The sequence below is a fragment of the Entelurus aequoreus genome, linkage group LG26 (assembly GCF_033978785.1).
Source record: "Entelurus aequoreus isolate RoL-2023_Sb linkage group LG26, RoL_Eaeq_v1.1, whole genome shotgun sequence".
Classification (NCBI taxonomy): Eukaryota; Metazoa; Chordata; class Actinopteri; order Syngnathiformes; family Syngnathidae; genus Entelurus; species Entelurus aequoreus.
Window position 1 is genome coordinate 35,240,287 of NC_084756.1, and position 17,880 is coordinate 35,258,166.

At 41.1% G+C, this 17,880-nt stretch overlaps 1 protein-coding gene across 2 annotated transcripts in view; it reads left to right on the top strand.

The window, feature by feature from the left end:
* Positions 1-17,880, top strand: part of stab1 (stabilin 1) — a 203,513-nt gene that overhangs the window by 86,087 nt on the left and 99,546 nt on the right. For both annotated transcript variants that reach the window (XM_062037804.1, XM_062037805.1), the window contains exons 32-35: positions 9,482-9,583; positions 10,636-10,740; positions 13,945-14,079; positions 14,210-14,338. In XM_062037804.1, coding sequence (XP_061893788.1) covers positions 9,482-9,583; positions 10,636-10,740; positions 13,945-14,079; positions 14,210-14,338 — 471 coding nt within the window. The remainder of the gene's footprint in view (positions 1-9,481; positions 9,584-10,635; positions 10,741-13,944; positions 14,080-14,209; positions 14,339-17,880) is intronic.

A 17,880-nucleotide genomic window follows, 5' to 3' on the forward strand; every position in this document is an offset into this window, starting at 1 on the left:
TTTCCTCAACTGATGTGCCAACATCATGTGGTTTATTCTGTACACATGTAGCATCATCTACAACAGGGGTCACCAACGCGGTGCCCGCGGGCACCAGGTAGCCCGTAAGGACCAGATGAGTAGCCCGCTGGCCTGTTCTAAAAATAGCTCAAATAGCAGCACTTACCAGTGAGCTGCCTCTATTTTTTTAAATTTTATTTATTTACCAGCAAGCTGGTCTCACTTTGCTCGACATTTTTAATTTTAAGAGAGACAAAACTCAAATAGAATTTGAAAATCCAAGAAAATATTTAAAGACTTGGTCTTCACTTGTTTAAATAAATACATTATTTTTTTTTACTTTGCTTCTTATAACTTTCAGAAAGACAATTTTAGAGAAAAAATACAACCTTAAAAATGATTTTAGGATTTTTAAACACATATACCTTTTTACCTTTTAAATTCCTTCCTCTTCTTTCCTGACAATTTAATTTAATGTTCAAGTATTTTATTTTTTTAATTGTAAAGAATAATAAATACATTTTAATTTAATTCTTCATTTTAGCTTCTGTTTTTTTGACGAAGAATATTTGTGAAATATTTCTTCAAACTTATTATGATTAAATTTCAAAAAAATTATTCTGGCAAATCTAGAAAATCTGTAGAATCAAATTTAAATCTTATTTCAAAGTCTTTTGAATTTCTTTTAAAATTTTTGTTCTGGAAAATCTAGAAGAAATAATGATTAGTCTTTGTTAGAAATATAGCTTTGTCCAATTTGTTATATATTTTAACAAAGTGTTGATTGGATTTTAACCTATTTAAAACATGTCATCAAAATTCTAAAATAATCTTAATCGGGAAAAATTACTAATGATGTTCCATAAATTATTTTTTTTAATTTTTTCCAAAAGATTCGAATTAGCTAGTTTTACTCTTCTTTTTTTCGGTTGAATTTTGAATTTTAAAGAGTCGAAATTGAAAATAAACTGTTTCAAAATTTAATTTTCCTTTTTTTTCGTGTTTTCTCCTCTTTTAAACCGTTCAATTAAGTGTAAATATCATTAATTATTAATAATAACATAGAGTTAAAGGTAAATTGAGCAAATTGGCTATTTCTGGCAATTTATTTAAGTGTGTATCAAACTGGTAGCCCTTCGCATTAATCACTACCCTAGAAGTAGCTCTTGGTTTCAAAAAGGTTGGTGACCCCTGCTCTACAACAAAACTTGTGATTTTGGACTCATTTCATTAATGACACATGAAGTCAGGAGGGGATACATATTATTTCAGCATATGTGCGCCCCGAAAAGTAGAGATGTTCAATAATGGCTTTTTTGCCGATATCCGATATTCCGATATTGTCCAACTCTTAATTACCGATTCCGATATCAAGCGATACCGATATATACAGTCGTGGAATTAACATATTATTATGCCTAATTTTGTTGTGATGCCCCGCTGGATGCATTAAACAATGTAACAAGGTTTTCCGAAATAAATCAACTCAAGTTATGCAAAAAAATGCCATATTTATTATTGAAGTCACAAAGTGCTTTTTTTTTTAACATGCCTCAAAACAGTAGCTTGGAATTTGGGACATGCTCTCCCTGAGAGAGCATGAGGAGGTTGAGGTGGGAAGGTAGGGGGTAGCGGGGGGTGTATATTGTAGCGTTCCGGAAGAGTTAGTGCTGCAAGGGGTTCTGGGTATTTGTTCTGTTGTGTTTATGTTGTGTTACGGTGCGGATGTTCTCCCGAAATGTGTTTGTCATTCTTGTTGGGTGTGGGTTCACAGTGTGGCGCATATTTGTAACAGTGTTAAAGTTGTTTATACGGCCACCCTCAGTGTGACCTGTATGGCTATTGACCAAGTATGTCTTGCATTCACTTGTGTGTGTGAAAGGCCGTAGATATTATGTGACTGGGCCGGCACGCAAAGGCAGTGCCTTTAAGGTTTATTGGCGCTTGGTACTTCTCCCTACGTCCGTGTACACAGCGGCGTTTTTAAAAATTCATACATTTTACTTTTTGAAACCGATACCGATAATTTCCGATATTACATTTTAAAGCATTTATCGGCCGATAATATCGGCAGACCGATATCGGACATCTCTACACCATACTTGCCAACCCTCCCGTTTTTAGCGGGAGAATCCCGGTATTCAGCGCCTCTCCCGACAACCTCCCGGCAGAGATTTTCTCCCGACAAACTCCCGGTATTCAGCCGGAGCTGGAGGCCACGCCCCCTCCAGCTCAATGCGGACCTGAGTGGGGACAGCCGTTCTCACGTCATAGCATCTACGGCTTTTAGAGAGTAGAGTGCACAACAAGGAGAGAGAGTTCTTGGTTTCTTATGTGGGTTTATTGTTAGGCAGTTTCATTAACGTCCTCCCAGCGCGGTAACAACACACAACAACAGCAGTCACGTTTAGTCTACCGTAAAGCAGTTCGTCTGCCATAAACAGCAATGTTGTGACACTCTTAAACAGGACAATACTGCCACCTACTGGATAGCCTGCAGAACACAGAAATTCAAGTATGTCTTTTATTTATATGTATAATAAAAAAATATATAGCTAGAATTCACTGAAAGTCAAGTATTTCATATATATATATATATATATATATATATATATATATATAAATATATATATATATATATATATATATATATATATATATATATATATATATATATATATATGATATACTTGATTTGGTGAATTCTAGCTGTAAATATACTCTCCTCTTAACCACGCCCTTAGCCACCCCCCCCACCACCACCTCCCGATATTGGAGGTCTCAAGGTTGGCAAGTATGCTCTACACGCAACCCTAACTCAAAATGCCGGACATTTGAGGCATTTAAGAAACCCCGCCCGGACAGCCCCGCAAAAGAGGACATGTCCGGGGAAAAGAGGACGTACGGTCAGTCTACCTTATTTCAAATAACTGACGTATCAAAAGTATCATTATTTTATTGGAGACTCGATATTAGAGCATAAAGATATGGTATCGGCGGTGTCGATATTTCAGTATGGATCCACACATCACTAGTAGGTGGGCTTGATCACATGTGGCCTTGTTCCCATGGCAACAGCGCAGTGTCATAACCAAAAAAAAAACCAAGACAATAATGAGAGTGGCACTGACACTGGACATTTTATCGTATTTAGGGATGTCCGATAATGGGTTTTTGCCGATATCCGATATTCCGATATTGTCCAACTCTTTAATTACCGATACCGATATCAACCGATACCGATATCAACCGATATATACAGTCGTGGAATTAACACATTATTATGCCTAATTTGGACAACCAGGTATGGTGAAGATAAGGTACTTTTAAAAAAATTAATAAAATAAAATAAGATAAATACATTAAAAACATTTTGTTGAATAAAAAAGAAAGTAAAACAATATAAAAACAGTTACATTGAAACTAGTAATTAATGAAAATTAGTAAAATTAACTGTTAAAGGTTAGTACTATTAGTGGACCAGCAGCACGCACAATCATGTGTGCTTACGGACTGTATCCCTTGCAGACTGTATTGATATATATTGATATATAATGTAGGAAGCAGAATATTAATAACAGAAAGAAACAACCCTTTTGTGTGAATGAGTGTAATAGGGGGAGGGAGGTTTTTTGGGTTGGTGCTCTAATTGTAAGTGTATCTTGTGTTTTTTATGTTGATTTAATAAAAAAAAAACAAAAAAAAAACGATACCGATAATAAAAAAAACGATACAGATAATTTCCGATATTACATTTTAAAGCATTTATCGGCCTGCCGATATTATCGGACATCTCTACTGCACATCATAATGGCAGCTACACTTTACATCTTAAACATCCCAAAAAATTATTTGGGAATGTCCGGCGGGCCAGATTGAAGAGCTTAACGGGCCGCATGTGGCCCCCGGGCCTTAATTTGCCCAGGTCTGTTCTAGATCATATTAAAAAAATTGTGTGTCGTATCCATAGGCGCCGATCTACGTTTCTGCCAGTGGGTGCTCGGTATGTGTATTAGTGTTGTCCCAATACCAATATTTTGGTACTCTGACTTTTTGGTACTTTTCTAAATAAAGGGGACCACAAAAAATGTAATTATTGGCTTTATTTTAACAAAAAAATCTTACATTAAACATATGTTTCTTATTACAAGTTTGTCCTGTGAACATACTACACAACTTTTCTTTTATTAGTAAGTAAACAAACAAAGGCTCCTAATTAGTCTGCTTTTGATTGATTGATTGAGACTTTTATTAGTAGGTTGCACAGTGAAGTACATATTCCGTACAATTGACCACTAAATGGTAACACCCGAATAAGTTTTTCAACTTGTTTAAGTCGGGGTCCACTTAAATTGATTCATGATACAGATATATACTATCATATATACTATCATCATAATACAGTCATCACACAAGATAATCACATTGAATTATTTACATTATTTACAATCTGGGGTGTGGAGGCGGGGGGGAGGATATGGACATCAAGTAGTGGAGAGAGAGAGAGAGAGAGGGAGAGAGAGAGAGAGATCAGAAGGCATAAGAAAAAGTATCTGCATTTGATTGTTTACATTTGATTATTAGCAATCCGGGGAGGGTGTTAGTTTAGGGTTGTAGCTGCCTGGAGGTGAACTTTTATTGCGGTTTTGAAGGAGGATAGAGATGCCCTTTCTTTTATACCTGTTGGGAGCGCATTCCATATTGATGTGGCATAGAAAGAGAATGAGTTAAGACCTTTGTTAGTTCGGAATCTGGGTTTAACGTGGTTAGTGGAGCTCCCCCTGGTGTTGTGGTTATGGCGGTCATTTACGTTAAGGAAGTAGTTTGACATGTACTTCGGTATCAGGGAGGTGTAGCGGATTTTATAGACTAGGCTCAGTGCAAGTTGTTTAACTCTGTCCTCCACCTTGAGCCAGCCCACTTTAGAGAAGTGGGTAGGAGTGAGGTGGGATCTGGGGTGGAGGTCTAGAAGTAACCTGACTAGCTTGTTCTGAGATGTTTGGAGTTTAGATTTGAGGGTTTTGGAGGTGCTGTGGTACCAGGAGGTGCATGCGTAATGGAAAAAGGGTTGAACGAGAGTTCTCGCCAGAATCCTCAAGGTGCTTTTGTTGACCAGAGAGGAGATTCTGTAGAGAAATCTCGTTCGTTGGTTAACCTTTTTGATTACCTTGGTTGCCATTTTATCACAGGAAAGGTTAGCCTCTAGAATGGAACCTAGGTAGGTGACCTCATCTTTCCTGGTGATAACAATGTCACCCACTTTTATAGTGAAGTCATTGACTTTCTTAAGGTTGATGTGGGACCCAAACAGGATGGATTCTGTTTTACCCAAGTGTATGGATAGCTTGTTGTCAGCGAGCCAGGTGCAAGTTCTACAGAGCTCAGCACTGAGGATTTTCTCCACCTGTGACTTGTCCTTGCCGGATACCAGCAGGGCAGAGTCATCCGCAAACAAAAACAATTCACAGTCGCATGCCGATGACATGTCGTTTATGTATATTAGGAACAGTAAAGGTCCCAATATACTGCCTTGGGGGACTCCACAGCTCACCGAGAGGGGGGGGGACACGGTGCCGTTCACCTCTACCACCTGCTCCCTCCCCTCCAAGTAAGATTGCATCCAGCTCCATGAGGTTTTGTTAAATCCGATTGCTCTGAGCTTATCCAACAGTATAGCGTGGTTAACGGTGTCAAAGGCCTTCTGAAGGTCCAGCATGACCATGCCGCAGTATTTGCCCGCGTCCACCTCATGTTTGATGTGGTCGGTCAGATAGAGAAGGCATGTGTCAGTGGAGTGGTTAGTTCTGAAGCCGGATTGGAATTTGTACATGAGTTTATTACTGGCAAAGTAACTATCGACCTGTTCATAAACTATTTTCTCCATTACTTTCGAAATGGAGCTGAGAATAGAAACAGGTCGGTAGTTGCCAGGTTCCAATTTGCTTCCTTTTTTAAAGAGGGGAGTTACTCTTGCTATCTTAAAATCTTTTGGTACTTGGCCTTGTGTAATTGATAGGTTTATTATGTGCGTGATGATCGGGGCAATGATGGAGGCAGAGTCCCTGAGGAATCTGGAGGGAATATTATCAAGGCCGGTGGCCTTGTTAGGGTGGAGCGCGCTCAATTTTTTAAACACCTCATCAGCTGTGACCATTTCTAATTTGAAATCATCGTTAGATACTCCTAGCTTTCTGTAGAAGGCTTTAATGTGTTCTACACCAAAGCAACCAGAGTGGTGGGACAGCTTGTTGACAAGAGTTGCGGCCATGCTGGTGAAAAAGATGTTAAGTCTGCTAGCTACCTCCATTTTGTCTGTAATGAGGGAGTCACCCTCCTTGATGCTGATGTTGGTGAGTCTTGTTTTAAGTTTCTGGCTGCAACCAGGAAGCTGGTTGTTGAGAATTTTCCAGAGCTCACGTGGCTTATTTGTGTTTTCCTCTATTTTGTCGTTAATGTAATTTTTTTTAAAGGATTTAGTCAGGTTGGTTGACTTATTTCTTAATTTATTGCATTGCTTTTTGAGAGTTGAAAGGAGTAATTTGAGGTTGATATTATTGGGTTGTTTATCTACTTCTGTTTTACATTTTTGGTATTCAGAGTATTTCCTGTCTCTGTCTTTTATGGCAGCTAATAGGTCCGGATTCATCCATGGTTCCGAGCGGGCTTTGATCCTGACTGTTTTCACGGGAGCCATGTCATTTAGTGTCTTTAGGAACGGCGTTTTGAAGCGATCCCAAGCAACGTCGACCATGTTGCTCGCGAGCACAGGGGACCAGTCCCACTCATCTAATTTTAATTGAAATTGTCATTGGAGTATTTTTTTAGGGATCTGGTTTGGGCTGTTATGTGGCCATTGGCTTTAGGTTTAGCTATTTTACGGGTGCAGAAGGTTAGATAGTGGTCGCTAAGACCACAGATCATGACCCCACTATTTTTTATTTTAGGCCGGTCTGAAGTGAGAATGAGATCTATGGTTGATTGGGTGGAATCACACACCCTTGTAGGTAGCGCTATTAGCTGGGAAAGACCGTGCAGATTACAAAACTTGCTGAAGGATCTGAAGACAGGCGCATCTTTGCGTTGAATATCTGTGTTCAGATCCCCAGTTATAATTTTCTCCACGTTGTCTGTCCCTGCCAAGCATTCTTCCAAAGCCCCATAGAAATCACTCTGATTAGGGGGTCTATAAACAGTCCCTATTAGTACCGGCTTAGCGTTTTTAAATTTGATTTCCGCCCACACAGATTCCAGGTCATTGTGGTTAAGATCAGTGCGAGTTATGTATTTAATATCCTGGTTAATATACATACAAACGCCCCCACCGTGTTTATTCCTATCCTTTCTGATATATGGAGTAACATATTGGGTCATTTATCTACCTATTATTTTATCAACATTAATAAGGACAAGTGGTAGAAAATGAAATATTAATCTACTTGTTCATTTACTGTTAATATCTGCTTACTTTCTAGTTTAACATGTTCTGTTAAAATGTAATAATCAATTATTCTTCTCCTGTTTGATACTTTACATTAGTTTTGGATGATACTACAAATTTAGGTATCAATCCGATACCAAGTAGTTACAGGATCATACATACGTTGGTCATATTCAAAGTCCTCATGTGTCCAGGGACATATTTCCTGAGTTTATAAACATAATATAAATTTTTTAAAAACGAAAGATGATTTTGTGATGTTAAAAAATATCGATGTAATCATAGTAGTATCGACTAGATACGCTGTTGTACGTGGTGTCATTACAGTGATGTTAGGTGTAGATCCACCAATGGCGGTTGTTTACATTGTAGCGTCCCGGAAGAGTTGGTGCTGCAGGGAATTCTGGGAATTTGTTCCGATTGATTGATTTTGATTGAAACTTGTACTAGTAGATTGCACAGTACAGTACATATTCCATACAATTGACCACTAAATGGTAACACCCCAATAAGTTTTTCAACTTGTTTAAGTCGGGGTCCACGTTAATCAATTCATGGTCTGTAGTGTTTATGTTGCGGTGCAAATATTCTTCCAAAATGTGTTTGTCGTTGTTGTTTAGTGTGGTTTCACTATGGGGCACATGTTTATGACAGTGTTAGCGTTGTTTATACTTCCACCCTTAGTGTGACATGTATGGCTGTTGAGTAAGTATGCCGACATTCGCTCGTGTGCAATGTGTTCAGAGTCGAGTTGATTGTGTCATAAGTTCATTATCGGGCACAATTAAATATTGTTTAGACTTTGTTAATTATAGGCTATATGATTTGTGACTTTTTTATCATGTAAAACGAACCAAACTCGCCACAAAATTAACAACAACAATATTCCATCCATCCATCTTTTTCCGCTTATCCGAGGTCGGGTCGCGGGGCAGTAGCCTAAGCAGGAAAGCCCAGACTTCCCCCTCCCCAGCCACTTTGTCCAGCTCCTCCCGGGGGATCCCGAGGCGTTCCCAGGCCAGCTGGGAGACATAGTCTACCCAACGTGTCCTGGGTCTTCCCTGTGGCCTCCTACCGGTCGGAAGTGCCCGAAACGCCTCCCTAGGGAGGCGTTCGGGTGGCATCCTGACCAGATGCCCGAACCACCTCATCTGGCTCCTCTCCATGTGGAGGAGCAGCGGCTTTACTCTTGAGTTCCTCCCGGATAACAGAGCTTCTCACCCGATCTCTAAGGGAGAGCCCCGCCACCCGGTGGAGGAAACTCATTTGGGCCGCTTGTACCCGTGATCTTGTCCTTTCGGTCATAACCCAAAGCTCATGACCATAGGTGAGGATGGGAACGTAGATCGACCGGTAAATTGAGAGCTTTGCCTTCCGGCTCAGCTCCTTCTTCACCACAACGGATCCATACAGCGTCCGCATTACAGAAGACGCCGCACCGATCCGCCTGTCGATCTCACCATCCACTCTTCCCCCACTCGTGAACAAGACTCCGAGGTACTTGAACTCCTCCACTTGGGGCAAGATCTCCTCCCCAACCCGGAGATGGCACTCCACCCTTTTACGGGCGAGAACCTTGGACTCGGACTTGGAGGTGCCGATTCTCATCCCAGTCGCGTCACACTCGGGTGCGAACCGATCCAGTGAGAGCTGAAGATCCTGGCCAGATGAAGCCATCAGGACCACATCATCTGCAAAAAGCAGAGACCTAATCCTGCAGCCACCAAACCGGACACCCTCAACGCCCTGACTGCGCCTAGAAATTCTGTCTATAAAAGTTCTGAACAGAATGGGTGACAAAGGGCAGCCTTGGCAGAGTCCAACCCTCGCTGGAAACAACAATATTGATTTTCATGAATTAATTTAAAGATTGAAAGTTGCCATCAATCCCACGTGGGTGCTCGGCATTGTCCGTGAGTCCTCCGGCCCCGAAGCACCCACGGGATCGGCGCCTATGGTTGTATCCATCGTACTGTTTTGTGTGGTTAACACCGACTGATAACTGATTGTCATCCTGATCCAGTAGAGTTTTTCTCTTTTCAGATTCTGCTGCCTTCGCTTTCGGACCTCCCACCTGAGCCTCCCAGTCTCATGGCCTTCCTGAACTCCTCCCCCGGCTTCAGTCTGTTCCGAGAGTACGCTCTTGTAAGAAAAGTGTCCCAATGCGTGCCAGTCGCAGGGCGGCCATCTTAATTTACTCAATACTAGGGTTGGGTATCGTTTGAATTCGTACGATTCCGATTCCGATTCTTTGTTTCGATTCCGAGTCCTGACGATTCTCAACTCCGATTCTTCTTGTACCATGCCGGGATCAATGTGTTTGACAGGTAGTCCCTGGAAGGTGGTATGTATTTTGGGTTGAGAGTTGTCACCATATCCCTGCAAACATAAACAAACATGTAATGTTGCTGTTACTGTTTAGCCCAGTATCAATTAGCTTAGCTCTAACGTTATTGCTTAACTAACCTAAATGTTGGAGATTCCACCTCTGAAAAGGGATGCAGTCTTTTGACTGTGTGCAGTGACCTTTCTGTGGCCCTCTTCTGTCTGTGGCACCGACATCTTCCCCATTGCCGCTACGGTGAACGGAGTACGCTGAGCACATCGCGGAGCCTGGCTAGCAGGTTGTAAATTGTCTATGAAAAAATACGCGGGCTAATTTGTTAGCTGCCTCAACGTTGGCGCAAAACACATTATTTATTGCATATATATTGTTTTACTTACCGGATTCGGACTGCAGTGCAGTCACCGAGGTGCCAGGCTGGGCGTCGGAGCCAGAAGACGGGACACGCATTTATTTGTACTCCATTAACTCGGAGGTGCTTCATCATGTTCGACGTGCACCCTCCTAAGCACGAAACAGTCCTGTCGCACGTGTTACTTTTCGCCGATATTTAATTTTTTTTAGTAAAATAAAGCCACACTTTCGACCGCCGACGCCCGCTATCCATGCTTGACTGACTTGCTCGGCTACATAGGCTCGGCTATGCTAACACTTCCGGGGGTGGGCGCTTCTTCGTTGGTGTTCAGCGGCTTCTTCTTCCGGTCGGCGGACTTATTCTTTTTTTCCGGTCGGCGGACTGGGTATCGAAACTAGGAATCGAAATTTAAACTTTTGAACGATTCCGGGAGAATCGGAAAGTTAGTCCCGGTTCCACTCGATACCCAACCCTACTCAATACCCATCTCGCTCACAGATGTACAACCTGTCAAAGGACGTCAACGTGACGGATTTTACCCTGCTGCTGCCCACGGACGAGGCCATCCGCCAGCACCTGCGCGAGACTAACTCCTCCAAACTGGTAGGTCCCTAACTACATCGTACCTTAGACCGGTGGTCAGAAACCTGCGGTTCTAGAGCCACATGCGGCTCTTTAATGGCGCCCTGGTGGCTCCATGGAGCTTTTTCAAAATTGTATGGAAATTGAAAAAAAATGGGGTGAAAAATATATTTTGTGTTGTAATATGGTTTCTGTAGGAGGACAAACACGACACAAACCTTCCTAATAGTTAAAGCCCTCTTTTTGACATGTTTGTGTGTATGCTTCATTGATGAGAGTATTTGGCGAGCGCCGTTTTGTCCTACTAATTCCAGCGGCCCTTGAACTCACCGTAGTTGTGTGGACTGTGAGTCAACAGTTTGTTTACATGTATAACTTTCTCTGACGCTGCCACAGAAAGACGTGTTTTATGCCACTAAGTCTTTGTCTCACTTTTGTCCACCAAACGTTTTATACCATTCCTCACGGCACAAAGGTGAGCTTTGTTGATGTTATTGACTTGTTGGAGTGCTAATCAGGCATATTTGGTCACTGCATGACTGCAAGCTAATCGATGCTAACATGCCATTTAGACTAGCTGTATGTACATATTGCATCATTATGCCTCATTTGTAGGTATATTTGAGCTCATTTAAAGGCCTAGTGAAATGAATTTTTTTTATTTAAACGGGGATAGCAGATCTATTCTATGTGTCATACTTGATCATTTCGCGATATTGCCATATTTTTACTGAAAGGATTTAGTACAAAACGACGATAAAGATAGCAACTTTTGGTATCTGATAAAAAAAGGCTTGCCCCTACCGGAAGTAGCGTGACGTAGTCAATTGAACATATCCGCAAAGTTCCCTATTGTTTACAATGATGGCCGCCAGAAGTGAGAGCGATTCGGACCGAGAAAGCGACGATTTCCCCATTAATTTGAGCGAGGATGAAAGATTTGTGGATGAGGAAAATGCAAGTGAAGGACTAGTGGGGAGTGGAAGCGATTCAGATAGGGAAGATTCTGTGAGAGCCGGGGTTGACCTGATATTCAGCTGGGAATGACTACAACAGTAAATAAACACAAGACATATATATACTCTATTAGCCACAACACAACCAGGCTTATATTTAATATGCCACAAATTAATCCCGCATAAAAACACCTCAGTGTTTGTTATGCTAGCTCCTAGCTACTAGCTCGAGCTAGTTATAGCTCGAGCGGGTTATATGGACGGGATCCCATATATATAACCCGCCAATACTATTCAAACACCTGCACAACACACACACTCACTCAGCCCAAAGGACCGTTCACCTAACCCAAGGTTCATAAAGCTTATATATTTAACCAAAGTTACGTACATGACACGCACGTACGGGCAAGCGATCAAATGTTTGGAAGCGTGCGGGTGGGACCTGATATTCAGCTGGGAATGACTACAACAGTAAATAAACACGAGACATATATATATATACTCTATTAGCCACAACACAACCAGGTTTATATTTAATATGCCACAAATTAATCCCGCATAACAAACACCTAGGTGTTTGTTATGCTAGCTCCTAGCTACTAGCTCGAGCTAGTTATAGCAAGCGATCAAATGTTTGGAAGCGTAGCTACGTACTCATGGTATCGCGTCTGTGTATCCAAATCAAAGTCCTCCTGGTTAGAGTTTCTGTTGTCCGAGTTCTTCGATCTTGACTGCATCTTTCGGGAATGTAAACAAACACCGGCTGTGTTGTGTTGCTGACTTCCCTCGCAAAATATCCGCTTCGCACCGACAACTTTCTTCTTTGCTTGCTCAGCTTCTTTCTCCATAATTCAATGAACAAATTGCAACAGATTCGCCAACACAGATGTCCAGAATACTGTGGAATAATGAGATGAAAACAGAGCTATTTCGTATTGGCTTCAATGTGGAAGCCATACCTCTGTTAAACTGGCTACGTCACGCGCATACGTCGTCATAACGAGACGTTTTCAAGCGGAAGTGTGGCGGGAAATTTAAAATTGCACTTTATAAGTTAACCCGGCCGTATTGGCATGTGTTGCAATGTTAAGATTTCATCATTGATATATAAACTATCAGACTGCGTGGTCGGTAGTAGTGGCTTTCAGTAGGCCTTTATTTTCCTTTACTTATGTCCTCTGTGTATTTAGTTTATTTTTCCATATTTCATGACAGATTATCTGTATGTAATATTGGCTGCATTTCTGATAGTTGTTTGTGTGCCATGTTGTTCCAGACCACAGCAAACGTTACCCAGCTTGCAAAGATTGTAATAAATCCATTAGAAGAAGATGTTTCCTTTTAACTTGGACACACACATCTATCTATACCTTTGGCCATTCTAAGACAGTCATTTCCAGGAGTTATCTCACCCTCTGAGAAGTTTTACTAATGTTCTCCAATGTTCTAAAAATGTGTAGAAGAAATATTACATTTCAACATTTCTGTCAACGAACACTTATATAAGACTTTTAAAGTCATTTTGATAGTAGGCTAATATAGCTAATTAGACACTTACATCATGTGTTGCCAACATTATAACACTTAAATAAGACTTTTAAAGTCATTTTGATAGTAGGCTAATATAGCTAATTAGACACTTACAACGGGTTGCCATCATTATAACACTTGTATAAGTATTTTTATTTTTTGCAGCTCCAGACCGATTACTTTTTTGTATTTGTGGTCCAATATGACTCTTTCAACATTTTGGGTTGCCGACCCCTGCCTTAGACCTTAGGTCGTTTTGTTCTCTATAGGGCATTGTTCCCCTAGAGGGGGGTGGGGGGGGGTTACCAACATCTGCGGTCCTCTCCAAGTTTTCTCATAGTCATTCTCATCGACGTCCCACTGGGTTGTGAGTTTTTCCTTGCCCTTATGTGGGCGCTGAACCGCGGATGTCGTTGTGGCTTGTGCGGCCCTTTGAGACACTTGTGATTTAGGGCTATATAAATAAACATTGATTGATTGATTGTTCAGCTATGCCAGTCCCAAGCCCGGGACTCCTTTAGGGGAATGAGGAGGGTTGGTCACAGGGCTAGTGACTCCGCACCGTAGAAACCCTCACGCTACAGAAACCCTATCTACACACATACTGAACATTTCTTCACCCATATTCTTTGGTTGCGTTTCACTGTACGACTTGGCCCATTTAAAACTGGATTCTGACTTCAACTCAAAGTGGGCAAAAGAGACTTAATAGGCTGATTGATCTGTGAATTTCTAGGACTCCGACGTGTTCAAATACCACCTGATTCTCAATGAGCTGCTCTTCCCAGACCGACTGTTCAATGGCATACTAAAGAGCACTCTGCTGGGCAGTGACTACCAGGTCCAGTTCCACCTTGACAATAACAACCAGGTAACAGAAGCGCAATGTACCAACTTCCCCACTAGGTACAAAAAGTTGGGGTTTTTTTTCAATTCAAGGCTGTATACTATGAACTATTGTGTACGTATTATTTCCTGATAACGATTTCTCACCTCCTCAGACGGTTGTGAACGATGTTCCGCTGGACGGCATTTTTACCGAGACGCAGTATGGCGTCATCATGGTCCTCCCTCAGGTCCTCAAAGTCCGCCGCAACAGATGCAGCCAAGAGGTCACGCTGCAAGTCAATGTAGGGACACAGGAAGTAGATGTAGACAAAAAGGAACTAATCGGGGGGGCATTGATCAGTCGGAACTCAGACTTCGGTGACAATCAACTGCACTCTTCCTAAAATTTCGACCTCGCTGTTTCCCGGTGTTGATCACATCAGTGTCATGTCATAGCTATGCTGCTCAAAGCCACTCTAAGGCTATGTCTACACTAAGCCGGATAACCCCTTAAACGTATAATTATTTAGCCTAAGCCCCGTTTCAGCCACACTAATCAATCGTTTAAGTTTCCCCTCCTCTGACATATTTTTACACGGGTAAGTGCGCCGTGTATTTCTTGAATCGCCGGCTCTTAGCTTTGTATGGACTCATTGATCGTTTACAAACTGAGTTCGGAGAGGAAGTGAAGTCAGAAAGACACATCCAGCTTCAATACAACCGGAGCTAACACTGGAAAGATGGAGGCGAGTTATCCAGACATGCCCGTGTTTCTCCTTCTTCTAAATGCACAGATGCTTGTGGAAATCACACATGAATACCTTAAGTGAAGGAAACGCGCGGTTGCAGCTATTTGGGATACAACACTTCTCAGACGGCAAGAGAACTTTCAAATGTCCAGGTCAGCTGTGATTCTACCTACCGAAAATCTTTGTCCCTTCCTCCCGTGGATGTGATAAAAAAGGTAGCATGTGCTTTGTATTACCTGGCTGTCAAGTGAAGACTACGGAAAACAGCGAATGCTTTTGAACTGGCAAAGCAGACTGTATCAGTTATTGTCCGCCATGTATGTCGCGTACTCAACGTCTAGGTCCAGAGCAGGGGTCACCAACGTGGCGCCTGCGGGCACCAGGTCGCCCGTAAGGACCAGATGAGTCGCCCGCTGGCCTGTTCTAAAAATAGCTCAAATAGCAGCACTCTCGTCAGCTGATGCGCGAGCGCGTAACTGCGGCTGCTTGGCAACCAGCCAAACCCCACTTAATAAAATTACCGTAATTTCCGGACTATAAGCCGCTACTTTTTCCCCTCGTTCTGGTCCCTGCGGCTTATACAAGGGTGCGGCTTATTTACGGCCTGTTCTTCTCCGACACCGACGAAGAGGATTTCGGTGGTTTTAGTACGCAGGAGGAAGACGATGACACAATGATTAAAGACTGACTTTTCATATACCGGTAGGCTGGTTATTTTGATAACGTACAGGCGAGCACTTTGTATTACTTTGCACCGTTGTATTATTTGTACTCTGCACGAATGCTGTTCGCCATGTCAAAGATGTGAAAGTTTGATTGAATGATTGAAAGATTTATTGTTAATAAATGGGACGCTTTGCGTTCCCAAACAGTCATCTCTGTCCCGACAATCCCCTCCGTGGTTGCAGGAACCCCTATATACTACGCTAATTACACATCAAAACCCTGCGGCTTATAGTCTGGTGCGGCTTATATATGGAGCAATCTGTATTTTCCCCTAAATTTAGCTGGTGCGGCTTATAGTCCGGAAATTACGGTAATGTTTTATTTTAGAGCACATCCACATCCCTATTCACCTAGGCAACCCCAGGAAATGTATATAATTCGGCATTATCAGTTTACGTTCACGCGCAGGTATAACGCGGCGCGCTCCCGTCTTGTCTGCTGGTGCGCGAGCCCGGTAATTAGACAGCTGTGTCAAATCAAGGAGTACAAAAGACGCCAGCGCAGAGTGGAGAAAGGTTTGGTTCATTACAGATAACACAGAGTTGTGCCAAAAGTGTACTATAACCAAAAGCTGAACGGACAGCCGGTAAAATTGCACTTTATTTCTCTTTGTGGGTGTGGCGCACCTGTTGCGCTGGTGAGAGGGGGATACACACTGTGTTTTGTGTAACTGTTGTTTGGTAAGGAAGTGTTGATATTCTTTGCTTAGTTTGATAAATGTTGGAGCAGTTTGCTTCATCAGGAGGGTGAAGTCGCTCAGTGTTGGATTTAACTGTGTTGGATCATTGGCTGCTAGTGAGGGCATAGAAAAGGGGTATTTTTCTACCAGCAGACAGCGTTTAAGATTGAGTGTTTCACTGCTAATTTAATAATATATTTATATTGGATATGGATTTTAAATATGTATCTAAAATAGGTGGTTAATTGGTTAGGTATTTATGTATTTGCATATTGGGTTTTCTGCTGCATTTATCTATTGTGTTTCTGGTGTTAAATGTATTTTATATGTATCTTGGTGCATTTATGTTGAGACAATTTATTTCAAATCTGAATTAACTTAAAGGGAAAATATTAATCCATTTTCTTGCACTTGTTTAATTGTTAAGTGTTTGATAGCCTGATTAATAATTGTAAATTATGGGATTGATAATTGATTGATTTTTTACAGCATGTTAATCTTGTGGTGTTTTGTCCTTAAAGGTTTTTCACCTACTAAAGAAGCTAAAGGCTACTAAAGACAGCTAATGACAGCTAAAGAAACTAAAGTCTACTAACACTGCTAAAAAGACTAAAGAAGAAAAAAGAAGCTGTTTCTTCGTTGGAAAAACTTGCAAACTAAAGGAAAAAAGTAACTACGGTCTGGCTTTTGAGTGAAATCCAGAAGCCACATTCAGCATTGGTACATCCCTTCAAGTGTGGGATAAGCGCAGTGAAAAAAGCAAAACACTTGACAAGCACTTACCAGTGAGCTGCCTCTGTTTTTTAAATGTTATTTATTTACTAGCAAGCTGGTCTCGCTTTGCTCGACATTTTTAATTCTAAGAGAGACAAAACTCAAAAAAAATTTAAAAATCCAAGAAAATATTTTAAAGACTTGGTCTTCACTAACTAACAAAGAAACAGATAACAGATTTGGTGTCCAGTTCAAAGTGTGACATGATTTATTCGACATGGCTGTGTATTGAATGCAGTAAGGTATGTGAGATTGTTGAAATGTTGTTGAAATGTACACATCCAAGTACGAAATAAATAAATAATTGAATTGAATTGAAAAATTTGAGAGTTGACTTTTGTATTTTACATTAGTTATTTGTACAAACATGGTGCAAAGTAATTCATTATTTGTTCAAAAATGTTAGTGGCTAGCTAGTTAAAATGGGATATTGTGATTTCACAAGACTGTTAGAAGTGATCATTTGAAAATGTTCAATTTGAAAAATGTGCACTTAGAGAAAATATAAAAATAAAGTGTTGCATATTGATATTTATCTGTTTCTATATACAGTATATTTATTGTGAGAAATCATTAAGATGATCAGTGTTTCCACAAAGATAAATATCATTAATTATCAATAATAACGTAGAGTTTAAGGTAAATTGAGCAAATTGGCTATTTCTGGCAATTTATTTAAGTGTGTATCAAACTGGTAGCCCTTCGCATTAATCAGTACCCAAGAAGTAGCTCTTGGTTTCGAAAAGGTTGGTGACCCCTGGTCCAGAGTATATAAAGTCACTAAAAAGGAATGGACAATGAAGGTGAAGGCAAAAGAGTGAGGAGTGTCCTGACCAGATATCTAGATCCCTAGTTTGATTGATGTAAAATGTTCTTTATCACATTGTTTACGTGTCTATTAAAGATTTGATTAATT